General features: G+C 34.5%; 1 protein-coding gene across 2 annotated transcripts in view; it reads right to left on the bottom strand.

The window, feature by feature from the left end:
- LOC139115082 (endoplasmic reticulum-Golgi intermediate compartment protein 3-like) overlaps positions 1 to 10,714 on the bottom strand; it is a 30,944-nt gene extending 20,230 nt beyond the window's left edge. For both annotated transcript variants that reach the window (XM_070676968.1, XM_070676967.1), the window contains exon 1: positions 10,501 to 10,714. In XM_070676968.1, the coding sequence (XP_070533069.1) occupies positions 10,501 to 10,597 (97 nt within the window). In that variant the 5' untranslated portion in view covers positions 10,598 to 10,714. The remainder of the gene's footprint in view (positions 1 to 10,500) is intronic.
- Positions 10,715 to 14,043: the final 3,329 nt, after the last annotated feature.

Below are 14,043 nucleotides of genomic sequence, written 5' to 3'. Positions count from 1 at the left end.
TGACCCTTCACTTTCTTTGAAAGTCAGCTGTTATATATCATTGTACATCAAATAGTATTGCATTTCTGGTTCAGTATTGACACATGATTGCAATAGGGGTAACATGTTACAAGAATTGTAGATGTTTGCATGTTACCAGGCTCATCAGAATTTGTGAAAAATTTGTCAGAGAAGATTTTTGAATTACTTTTGGACAAGGATATATAACTAACAACTGGGAGAATAAATATAAACACTCAAGAAGTAAAAGATAATTGTACATACATACATACACATACAGTATTTTATTTTCAACGTATCAATAAATATCCCAGCCAAAGAAAATATTTTTTATTTAAAATATTCTTGAACAATGATGCCACTTGCAAGCAGCATGGAAAGAATTTTGAGGAGCTAATATAGAGTAGCCATATGGTAAGACAAGAACTAACAGATGGCTAAGATTGTTCATGCACAATAAATAACCCTTAAAGACAAATCAATTCCTGTCATTCTGTTCAGAGAATACAAGAATGTATCTGTATTAGCCCCAAGTCATTTGGTAGTCATTGGTAACATGCAATAGATCTAGAAGAATGATAAAAATAAAGTTTTGCTACGGCTCTGATTACAAGGAGTAATTTTCAAGCTACTTTTACTGGACTGATGGGGAATTCCCAGTCAATGCAAATTTATAGAAACAACGTCTCAAGTGTATGAAGTTCATTTTTGTTTTGAAAATTTAATGGAATCAAGACGGCGGTTGAAAAAACAATAACAAACAAGAATTATCACTCTGCATCATGATATCAGAATTTAAAGAACTTGATCTGCATGCATCATAAATGAAACACCACGGTGTAAAATATGGAAATGACATGATGCAGTACAGTAATTATCTATCATTTCATCAAAGAATACATGAATAATGCTGATGGACTTTTATTACAAATAATGCAATTTGTTCAATTCTTATTCTATAAATGTTAATGACAAAATCGTCTCATCAGTGGACTAAGGTCATTGGCTGCAAATATCAGAATTCAACAGGTGTGCCTGAAAAAGTCAATTTATTTTGACTTGAATCCTCAATCTGAATGCAAAACATGTTTTCATTCTATTCAACAATATTTCTACACAAAGATTTTACTTTGGACGAATTTTAATCAAACTAACAATTCATTTCAGATCATTCTCTGAACCTAAGTGAAATGAAATAATGTTTGATTATTTATAATAAACATTTGGAATAATATATTTTAGTGATGACACGTAATATTATTATGTTATGTTGCCTGAGTGTCACAAACAAAATAAATACGCTTCTAGAATCATAAAAATAGCGTCAATGACACTGTAGCTCCCATCCTGGACTATTTAGTGTTTGTTCTCTGGTCAGATATTTGAACATGTGTGAAAGGGATAAAGTGCATGAAGTGAAAATACTTAAATGTAATGTACTGGAGACAGTGAAATATGTTTAATGTAATTATTCAGAATATAAAATGGAAAAAATACAGAATTAGAAATATCGAATACTGTGATACAACCATTAACTCAACAAGTCATTGACAATGACATAGTCCCCACTTGTAATAGGAGTATTAGTCTTGATGGGGCAGGAAAATGTGGTCATTAAGAAGTATCACTGGAGTGTATATGTTGAGATCTATGGGCAAATAGGTCTATGTCGTTGTTCCCAATTTGAAACACATGAGGCATGTCTAAGTTATGGTTCTAAATCGGGAAAAAAGATCAGACCTCTAGCAGTATTGGCCAGCCAAGAAAAACATATGCGCATAATAAATGAGGTACAAGATGTGACATCTTAAGGTCTAATATCCTATCAAAATTGGAGGGTATAGAACTTGTGGTTACTGAGATATGCATATATATGTATAATCAAGGTCAAAGGTCATTGAGGTTACATGACATTTTGAAAAAAAAATTATATTGCTAATTAATCCCTATATGCCAAAAAATCAGACCTCTAGCTCTATTCACTTGCCCAGAATTAGATGTGTGCAAAATTAATGAGGTAAAGCATGTGTTGTCATAAGGTCTCCCATCCTACTAAATACAAAGGACATAGCACTTGTAGTTACTTATTTATTGACATAAACATATATTTTAGGTAAAAGGTCATCAAGGTCACATGACATTTGGTCAAAAAATTTCTCTCCTATAGTTATCCCTATATACCAAAATCAGACATCCAGCTCTATTGGCTTGCTCAGAATGAGATATGTGCATAATTAATGAGCTACAATATGTGGCATCATAAGGTGTCCAATCATACCAGATATGAAGGGTGTAGCACTTGTGGTTACTGAGTTATGGACAAATATGTGTATTTGAGGTCAAGGTCACCGAGGTCACATTACATTTGTCAAAAAAATTCTCTCCTATAGTTATCCCTATATATCAAAAATCAGACCTCTGGCTCTATTGGCTTGCTCAAAATTAGATATGCACATAATTAATGAGGTACAATATGTGGCATCATAAGGTGTCCCATCATACTATACATGAAGGGTGTAGCACTTGTGGTTACTGAGTTATGGACAAATATGTATATTTGAGGTCAAAGGTCACCGAAGTCATGTCACATTTTGTCAAAAAATTGTATTGCTAGGTTATCCCTATATACCAAATATAGTTATCAAACAAACCACCAATTGTATGAAACATGGGCCTAAATACAGACAGACTGACATTCACAGACTGGCACAGAGTGATGACATTGACCCAAGTGTGCCTTGGCCCATGGAGAGTGATAAAGATATAACAAAAAGCTGAATGTAATGATAAAATAGTTAAGTATAGGCCTACAGACACTGAGGGTGAATATGTTACAGCAATTTGATTAGTTTCTTTTCATTTTCTACTTCTGTGATAATTTTAAGACAATCAAACTGCAAGGCAGTTTTAATATTTAATTGACAAAATTTAATTTAATATTAATATTTAATTATTTTATATAATTTAATTGACATACATGTTATCTTTTACAAGCACACAGCAAACTGTTCTTGATTTTTCATTTACAATATTTGACATAGACTGAAATACATAACATGCAACCAATATTTACATTTTGCCCATGCACCAGATACATGGAGAGATTTCAACATGCAATCATTAACTCAGAAACCCTATAGGGAAAAGTAAACATTGTTTTCTTCCAGAACAGCTGGTATATCCACATCTGGAGCAACTTACAAACTTAACCAATTACACAAGGATGATGACACAAGAGATAAACTGTGGTGAACTTGACTATTCCTTTCAAATCCTTACCTAACTTGATTGACATCTTAAACTAAAATACACTGCATGTTTAATGGCACACAAAAATACATCAGGGGTGTACCATTTGATAAAAGGGGGTTGTCTGGAAGATTGATGAGGAACATCTTTTTATCCGATACACTGTACATTCTTTTTTTCCCACTATCCCACCTTTTCTTTTTGACAAACCTTCTGTGGCTGATTTTTTTATTGACATTTGTTTGGATTTTTTTCAAAATCTGCCAGGACCCCCCCCCCTCCATCACTCTTTAACATTGAAAAAAACTTTGAATATATTTGTTGGAAACCAAACCTGCTGAAATCACCTCAGCTATGTTTTCTCATTATTGTTTACCGCATTTCAACACAAATACAGTTTACCATTTCAAATGCTTACTGAATCACAACATTATCTTAAACATAGGGCCAATGTCCCTGAAGCTACTATAGACATGGATACAAAATTAAGTATTTCCTGACTGTATGAAATCATCTCACTAAGGTCATCCTGGGGACCTGTTAACCAAATATTAAAGCTGTCTGACCAGCGGCTTTGAAAAAAACAAGCGACCCAATAGTCGACAGAGCTCTGCTGTGTTATGTAGAGAGCAACTTTTTGTGACATACCGGTATGTATTGATGAAGATGGTTGAGATCTTTGATAGCTCATTTCAGGATGGCCTGACCTAAAATGGCAACATTAGCTGCAAAAATACAAAATTGATGATTTCATCATAATTATGTATAAAAATGTATACAAAATATCAAAGCTATCACATGAGTAACTTTTGAGAAACAAATATGTTGACCAAAAATGGCAAAAATTGACCCAAAAATACAAAAATTGAAGATTTCATCAAATTTCACTATATCACACTAGGAGAACCCCCAGGAACCTGTATACCAAATATCAAAGGCATCAGACAAGTAGTTTTTGAGAAACACATTTTTTGACCAAAAATGTCAAAAATTGCACCAAAAATACAAAATTGCAGATTTCATCATATATTCTATATATCATATTTAGTTTATCTGTAGGAACCTGTATACCAAATATCAAAACTGTCAGACGAGCGGTTTTGATGAAATAAATTTTTGACCAAAAATGACAAAAAAATTCCTTAAAAATACAGATTTGCATATTTCATCACAATTTGAACAAATCCAAATTGGGTTATCCCTAGGGACCTGTATACCAAATATCAAAGCTGTCAGACGAGCGGTTTTGATGAAATAAATTTTTGACCAAAAATGACAAAAAAATTCCTTAAAAATACAGATTTGCATATTTCATCACAATTTGAACAAATCCAATTTGGGTTATCCCTAGGGACCTGTATACCAAATATCAAAGCTGTCTGACCAGCGGTTCATGAAGAAGAAGATTTTTACCAAAAACGCCTTTTTTGGCACTAATTTGTATTTTTCAACAATATCAAAAAATCAAAAAAAGCACAATTATTTCAGGTCAGCCCAAAGTATTTACATGCTAATTTTTCATGTAATCTGCTCAGTGGTTATTGAGATTTTCAATTTTGACTGTTTTTACATTTTTTCACTTAATTTGCATATTTTTGGCAATGACAACTTCATTTGAACAAAATCTCATCTACAGCCCATCATCCATGTACACACCAAATATCAAGATGAAATGTGCAGCGGTTTTTGGAGTTTTTGATGTTGACGGACAGACATACAGACATACAGACATACAGACATACAGACATTTCCCTAGCCTATAAGAATAGCTTCCATTGCCATATATACATATGGCTATGGGAGCTAAAAATTGTTTCCATGGAGATTCCAGGACAATTCGGAGTTCGGTATTATTAAGTTTATTTTTTACATTTAATCAAATATGACCTCGCTAAAGACATTCTTGATCATATTTTTCTCACCAATCTGTGTCAATTAGTAGAAATGTCAATTAGTAGAATCTCTGTGAATCTGAACTTTTCTGCAGATTTGACCTGCATACTAGGCTTGGTTCAAGTCTGTGAATTGTGAATGTTTGAGTGGAGTGAATGCAATGAATTGTGTGTTGTTTTTCTTATGAAACATGGGAGTGGGGTGACTGTGATGAGTGGGGTGTACTCAATACAATGGAGTTTCATAACATACTTGGCTTTCTTGCACGATCTGCATTGCTATAAATTATTGATCAGATGACATTTGTATTTACTGCATACGATGACATCATTTTATTTTGCAGATTGGGAGGAGTTACCTCCTGATCCCCCTGACCCCCCCCCCCCCCAAGATGTGCATAAAACTCACATGGCGTTGTTGATAAAATGTCAAGTGTGATCACTCCTTCCACAGTCAGCACGATCTCTGGTTTTTTATAGGACTTTGCACTTAATGTACAATTTTATGAAGTACAAATACACCACTGAGAGGTGACTAGATGTATGTGCTAAAAAGGATGATATCATTATATCTGTGATGTGAAATACTCAGATATTGTTCTTAAACATCTACACTGTTGTAAATATTTACAAAATCTATCTTCCAATTAAGGTACCTGATGGAAATAAAAAACAACAGCAAATAATGAAATGGGTCAACAATCTTTGTTATTTCATCTATATCATGTCATAGAGAGTGGCTGTTTGACTGTCCACTGTCTTTGATTATGTGCAAAACACAAACACACGGATACACAGATTTCTTTTTTCCAAAACAAAATTGGTCAAAATGATATAATGCCATGGCAGTGGAACTTTAATGAGATTATGAATGAAAGTCTAACGATGGCATAAAGTTTCCACTTGAATTGTAATATTTGAATATTACATAAAAATTTCACATGCATGGCTTGGTACATTCAACATCCATCACACGTAAGGAGTAATTTACTACAGTGTGTTATTTAAATTGGAATTACTGAATGGTGATCTGTTTGTCATTTAAATCTCATTGTCCATGAAATATCATGAATATTTGGAAACTAAGTAACAGACTTCAAGGAATATACTAATATTTTTGTAAAAATGTAAAGGGGCATATGTGTGCAAAATTTCAAATACAAATTTTTGACCAAAATACAAGTATCAATATCAAGAGCTCTAGTTACCTTTTATATGCTACTCTAAAAACATTTTCACTGTTCACATAAATTGTGAACTAAGGCATATTTCAATAACAAGTACCAATATATGAGACTTGTGTCAATAATTGAAATTATTCAAATATCCAGTACCTGTATAGAAACTTGATCACTAATCCGCACAGCAAGGCAATTAAATTAAATGATCAAGACCTGAGCTTTGTCTGTATTAATAACAAACGCCCACTTTCTCTATTTTCAACATTCTACCAGCAACTTTCAACAGTCCTCATGGAATACTTTTTTCTCTAGTTGTGTACTTCCATGTACCAACTAAACCTGTCAAAAAATGATTTAATGACTATTGTTTGTTAAATTGCTGCCTTGATCTCATAGACAATCTAGAATTTCATCAGACCTAAATTATTGTTTTGTACCTTAGTAATGGAAAATTTCTTTAGGGGAAAGTACAATGGAAACTTCATTTGCTATATTGACTGCTTGCTTCATGATTTCAACAATTGGTAATCTACATTGCAATTGAGGTACATGTATCTCAAAACCTACATCTATGAAATTTCCTTCTGGTCATCAAAATAAACAAATGTATTCACCTTCTGTCAAGTGAACAGAAGTAAAATCATGTGAAATCTGATTTTATTAACATCTGAACACCACAGTGTTATAGCCAAAGCCATGAAATGTAGTTACTGATATATGCACATGCCTTACGATGTATCAGGAGAGTCAATTTTCATATAATTCATACATTTTAGGTTACCGAGAGCTCATGAATTGCTGGATATAAACTTATATCATAGTATTAATTGCATGTAGGAATGTTCTAAAAAATGACCCAATGAGATTTCTCAAGATCATAAATATTTCAATCTTAAAAATACCTGCTACAGTATAGAGTGAACACAATACCGGTACTCCTTAACTATCCATTCTTTGTAACAGTATTGCATCTATGCCCTCTGAGTCAAGTTAGGAACTTTTTCAAATTCCCATAGGGTTATTTCTTGATTCAAAGGAGACACTCTTCAGTCAGTGGTACCTCCAGTTGACTAAGACAAGAAAGCACAGTACTCATATCTTCCTTAATATCTGTATGTCTCAATGATGATTGTCATGTGACTCTAAGCTACATCGTACACAAGATGTTGTTGACTGAGTGGCTCCAGTTTCTTTTGAGAAGTCTGATTAATAGGACTGATTGCAAATGATGTCATTTTTTCTTTCATTAATATGCATTAATAAATATTTGTTTGCATTTTCCAAATAAACAACGAAAATATACCCTGTACAATGGTTAATAAAAGTCACACTAATTCGTATGAATTTATAGCTCAGACTACAGCTGCAACAACAGCCGTGCATGCAACAACAAAATTTGTCCAAATTTTAGGCAGCGTTGTCAGATGTTGAGCACATGCACCTACCGGTATATTTAGTAACAAACCTGAAATCATGATCAACACTATTTATCAATCAAATTTTCTCATATCCTATTTGATGATAAAATACAAAAGCAGAATGATCTTGTATTCAGGTTTATTTTATTGTGACTTAAAGCCATTCCTTGGGTATAAAAGGCAGCTTAACTTCAGTGGGTTCATTGTTTTGAATGACTGACACATGAAAGCAACGCGAGCAACTGCTCCAGAAAACTGGCATAAATCTTTTCCATTCAGATAAATATAGCTCTATGCCACCACATTACCTTTCGTGAATACTTTGGACATAGCGTTGTGAGCGAAATACTGTCTATTTTACAGTTTCAAGTGAGTTATTGATGAAAAGTTCGTTTCTGTACACGGTCAGTGGCGTCGACAACATAGCCGTTGACCATTTCAAACTGCTGTCAGTCACAAAGTGACGCACAGAAGGTGCTAATGATCAAACATTTGCTGTGTACACCGGATCACCTACGATATACACAATGCAACAAAATCCTCAAATAAACAACATTCAATAGATACAAACCTGAAAACGGGCGAATGCATACTGCACTGCCGCGATTTAGTTACGAAAGTTTGTTTGTTTGTTTTTTTTTCATATTTTTATGAGACTATGCTCGTGACAATTCGCATCACGTAGAAGGTATGGTAGGTGTGTGTGTGTACTCGCCTCCATGCTTAAACTATCGCATAAGCTCGCTTCAACCCGGTAGTGTCCGATCACTGGAACTCAACAATATCGCCCAGTACATGTACATCAGTGAAATGCCTACGTCCGAAAGAAACAGAACCCCAACTTCTTCAGTATACTAATTCTTTTTGACCCAAGAAATGTGATGGCTCATCCAAGGCCCGCTGAACGATTCCCACCTGTGATTGCCACCAATATAATTTACACGAACCACGGCATGATCATGGTCGATCGTGACCGGCGGAACCAAACTGTTGTGACTGTGACCCTCAGGTTCTCAGAACGTTTCAAGGCAACATTCTCAAATAGCAGTATCTTACAACATTACTTTCGAGTCTGTTTGCTGCTAAATTTGAAATACTGCTGGGACTGAAACCTAAACGCACTGTTGAGTTGATGTCTTCAAGAGACGCCAGCAGTGTACCCGGTTGGCCTTGGACAACTCCGTACTTTGCTTTACGATATCTGAGTGTAACGAACATGACTGTAAAAACTACCATATCTTTTTGTAATATCGTCTGTTTTGTTACCTTATAATATATATATTTGTATTCAAATAAAACTGTCTGGATTAGGATTTCCTGCAAAAGTGGGTTCTTATCTAAGCTGATACTGGCTGCAATACTATGTCAACACTGATTTGCATTCATTTCATTGCCACTCCCGGACCCTGGATCGCGAGCGATGGCTTTAAAGGCGGAGCCTCCCTTTAAAATGACGCCAAGGTATGGCGGCGTTCACTGTGTAAGTGGACACCAAACAGGCAACACGCGGGCACACGCTCCAGAAAATGCACTTTTTAGTTTTCCCGGGCAGCAAAACCACAGAAAGACTGCCAAACGGTCAGCGCGAAATTGCTGCTGCCGATCGAACTCTGTGGTTATATTCAAAGTCTAACGCGACTGGAAGACAATTTTTAGGAAATTCGAGCGTTTGTGGTGGGGATTCAATGACCGGTTTGCGATTTGAACCGACCGTCAATCAAAAGCTTGCATAAACTCTGTTTGCAGGATTAGCAAGATGTGACAAAAGGTTGAGATCAGTTTGTGTAATTAATGTTATAGAAATCAAACATCGTACTGGCCAGGTGTTTGACTGGGAGGAGAACTCCACTAATGCGAAAACCTGGGATTGAAAAGTGCGGCTTTAAGTGCACTGTACATGATACAACTGACATTGTACTCAAGACAGTTTTCATTTCAAAAGTCATGAAATGTTTATCATAAGATTTTAACCATATCAGACACAGGCTTAATGTAAATCAATTGTTAAAGTTGATTAACATGATCAAATCATGCAGTTCAAAATCCACAACATACCTCTTTAGAGTGGGGTCATTCAAATGATAATGCAAATAAAACTTTTGCAAATTCCACAATATTCATCATCTTGTCATGATGACTGACATTCTGAATCTATGCCACTGAAATTTCCCTGGATACTCCATGCAATGAGTGACAGATGGATTGTGAAGCTTCAGTCACTCCCAAGACTAAGTTGACCCTTGCCTTGGGTCTAAATGTTAGGTTTGGGGTGTAAACCTGTGAGGCCGGAATGTTTCAAACCTTATGTGTGTATTTCAACTATTGGTAGTAACATTGCCAGAAACTGGAAACACACTCTGGTGGTTCTTTGAGAACTCGAACCGGGAAGCTCTTTTCCTTGATTTCGTAACTATAGTTACAATGGATCACGGAACAGATGTGATTGTCCAGGAGCAGTTCACTCCGATTACAGTACAGTACACTCCCACTCCCAGTCCTACTGTACCCTAGAATGACTGGTATCGTCTAAATTGCAATGTTGTGACATATTGCCAGATATTCATGCCAATGTGAATGCGATTCCTGGGAGTTCTACCTGAGTTTGCCCTGTGTTGACGAGCAAAATGTCGACATTAACATTATGAGTGTCCACGTTGACGAATACCACCACTGGGCACTCTACTACACTGCACTGACACCCATGCTTCACTACACCATACATGTACATTAGAGTAATGATCAATGCTTCCGGGAACTTACCGGCTGCCCCTCCGTACGTCTTCACTCGAAAATCTTCCAATGTTTTCGGGTAGGCATCAAATTGACGCAACCGATTGAAAACATCTTTGTACGACATAATCAAGAATAGCTAAAAACTGGCCGTGTGAGTGAGATTTCTTTAAAAATATGTAAGTTTTGCGGTCCATTCACAGTCGGCCACGAAACGACAACTTACTACAGTGCGCGTGCGTGTATCGGTACATGGCAGCAGTAAATAGTGTCGTCGGGGGCGCACTTTGTAAACAATTGACCCTTACTGAAAGAACACCGTTTCTTGTATGTACTTGCTGGGAAGAAAAATTGATGAAGATTGGCAGCAGCTAAAACTCTCATTACCAACTAAATCTTAAATGTTATTTGCTTATAATGGAAAAATCAATATATCTATGACTTTTAGCTTTAACAGTATAGGTTATCAATGGTATCTGATGATAATCTTTAATTGTCTTGTCTCCATGAGCAGTCACATGGGGAGGGGCTATGTTTACATCTTAACCTGTATTCAAAAACTACTACTTATAATAACAATAGGTTAATTGCAAAACACCTGACAACCCCTTTTTTTGGAAGTGTGGCAGAGCAAGTACAATAAATAAAAAATAATATTGATATCAGGCAAGACTGTGGATGAGGAATACAATAATAATAAGAATAATAATAATTAATAATAATAATAATAATAACAATAATAATAACAATAATAATAATAAATCTATTGTATAACAACACACTTTCAATACACTTTGGGAAGTGTGGTAGAGCAAGTTACAAAATCAGGTGAGGCTGGGGGAGATTTGGTAGTGTTAGAAATATATCTTAAAAGAGGTAACTTATCTTCAAAACTTATAATATGAAGGAATTTCTCTCTATCACTCAAATGTTCAAAATTCTGAAAATGTGACTCCATAGATGAGAAAAGGACATTTTTATACGCAACATATTCTAATACTACACTTCATGAAATACCGGTAATGAAATTCATCTTCTACAGGAAACTTACAAAAATTACAAAATCTCTCTTTAGATGGAATTTTGGGGAATGACCTTCTCCCCTCCTCTATCTTCAAATTATGATCAGAAATGCAAAATTTTGTTATCAACTTCCCACGTTATTTATTCTTGATATGTATTGAGTAATCTTCAAGGAAAAAAACAAGTTTTAAAGTCTGTATGTTCTCAGTTTATTTTTGTCAGAGCAATGTGTCTTCACATCAATATGTAATTTGTTTATCCATGAAACCCTATGTTCGCTCATCAAATTTCTGTGAACTGTTTTTAGTAGTGAGATTAAAGTTGCAAACAGCTGACCAGATTGGTCTTCCACTATAAGTATACAGAATGTATCTGATATAAGCAATTAACTGATGCTTAGCAGTAGTATATGCTGCACACAGTGAAATGTTATCTGATAAAACCAATCTATGCCAGTACTTTAGCATGTGTTTTATAACAGAGATCTGGATGGGATATCTACCCAATTAACAAAGAATTATACCAGCTCTGGGAGCTTGTTTAGAAACACACAGTAAATATCTGTAAAAGTAAAGGCTAACATCATTCAGAAAATTCTTATCATTCTTATCATTGATGAGAATACATGTAATTGCAAAAGTATGAGAAAGGAGCTTCTTTGCTGTATTTATGAGTCAGAAAAATATTGCCATTCTTGGAATTGAGGTTGTTCTCTTTATGGAGGTACAATAAAATATAAAATATGAAATAATTATTTTACATCCTAACATTGAATTTCTGAATGATGAATTTTAAAGAATGATACATTTTTAGCTCACGTGTGTAAACACGTGGGCTATTGTCATAGCGATGTCTGTCTGTCTGTCCGTGTGTGTGTGTGTGTCTGTCTGTCTGTCTGTTTACACGATAACTCAAAAACGCCTGAACGGATTCAAGTCAGATTTGGTAGACAGGTACCATATGCTACTTGCAAGAACTGATTAGATTTTGGTTAGTGTGGCTTGCATATTAATGAAGTTATGCAATATCGTTTTTTTCCGTACAATGGTTTCCCTATGGAGACGGTAATGACAGTGTAGACATATATCAAGAAATACTGCACAAAATTTCATGAAACTTTTCACAGATGACAATCTCAGAACATTATGATGATGCTGTGAGTGTCATGTCAATTACCCTCTCATTTGCATATTTAATGAACTTTTGTTATTAGTGAGATAACTCTGAAATTACTGCACCAAACTTGATGATACTTGCAACAAATATTGATCTGATATATATCTAATTATACTTTGAAGCATTGGGCAGTGTCAAGTTAATAAATAGGTCATTTGCATATTTTATGAAGTTTTGTAATTAGTCATATAACTCCGATATAACTTCACCAAATGTGATGAAATCTGCTGCAGATCCGACTGATATCTAACTGTAGTGTAAAGCATTAAGTAGTGTGAAATTAATTAAGGGTTCATTTGCATATTTAATGAACTTTGTAATTAGGTATATAATTCTGAAATTACGGCAACCAGGTCTTTGAAATTGGGTACAGATATTGTCTTGATAAATATCTAATTGTACTGAGAAGCATTTGGCAGTGTCAAGTTAACAAATACGTCATTTGCATATTTTATGAAGTTTTGTAATTAGTGATATACTATGACTCCAAAATAACTGCACCAAATGTGATGAAATCTATCCGACAGGTATCTAATTGTGGTGTAGAGCATTTACTTGTGTGAAGTTAATTAAGGGTTTATTTGCATATTTAATGAACTTTGTAATTAGTGATATTACTCCAAAATTACAGCGTTAAATTTGATGAAACTTGCTACAGATGTTGATCTGATAAATATCCAATTGTACTCAGAAGCATTGAGCAGTGTCAAGTTAATAATTAGCTCATTTGCATATTTCATGAAGTCTTATAATTAGTCATATAACTCCGAAATAACTGCATCAAATGTGATGTAAACTGCTGCACATACTGATACGACAGATATCTAACTGTGTTGTAAAGCATTTAGTAGTGTAAAGTTAATTAAGGGTTCATTTGCATATTTAATAAACCTTGTAATTAGGTATATAGCTCTGAAATTACGGCACCAAATTTTGTGAAACGTGCTACAGATATTGATTTGATAAATATTTAATTTTGCTATGAATCATTGAACAGTGTCAAGTTAATATAGGGATTATTTGCATATTTAATGAACTTTGTAATTAGTGACATTACTCTAAAATTACTGCATTAAATTAAATAAAACGTGCTACAAATGTTGATCTGATGGATATCTAATTGTCCCATGAAGCATTGAGCAGTGTCAAGTTAATTAACAGCTCATTTGCATATTAAATAAAGTTTTGTAATTAGTGATTAAAATCTGAGAGTACTGTGCGATGTTGAAAAAAACCTGCTTCATTTAGTGATAACATATATCTTATTGTTCTGTGAAGCGTACTACTATTAATGAACCTGTTGTAAAACACGTGAGCATATTCAGTTCATATCTGGCTATTAACTGTAAATATGATGATCAACCCTATTAGAGT

This window comes from Ptychodera flava, chromosome 17 (genome assembly GCF_041260155.1).
Source record: "Ptychodera flava strain L36383 chromosome 17, AS_Pfla_20210202, whole genome shotgun sequence".
NCBI classification, from domain to species: Eukaryota; Metazoa; Hemichordata; class Enteropneusta; family Ptychoderidae; genus Ptychodera; species Ptychodera flava.
This window is presented reverse-complemented; position numbering and strand designations above follow the sequence as displayed.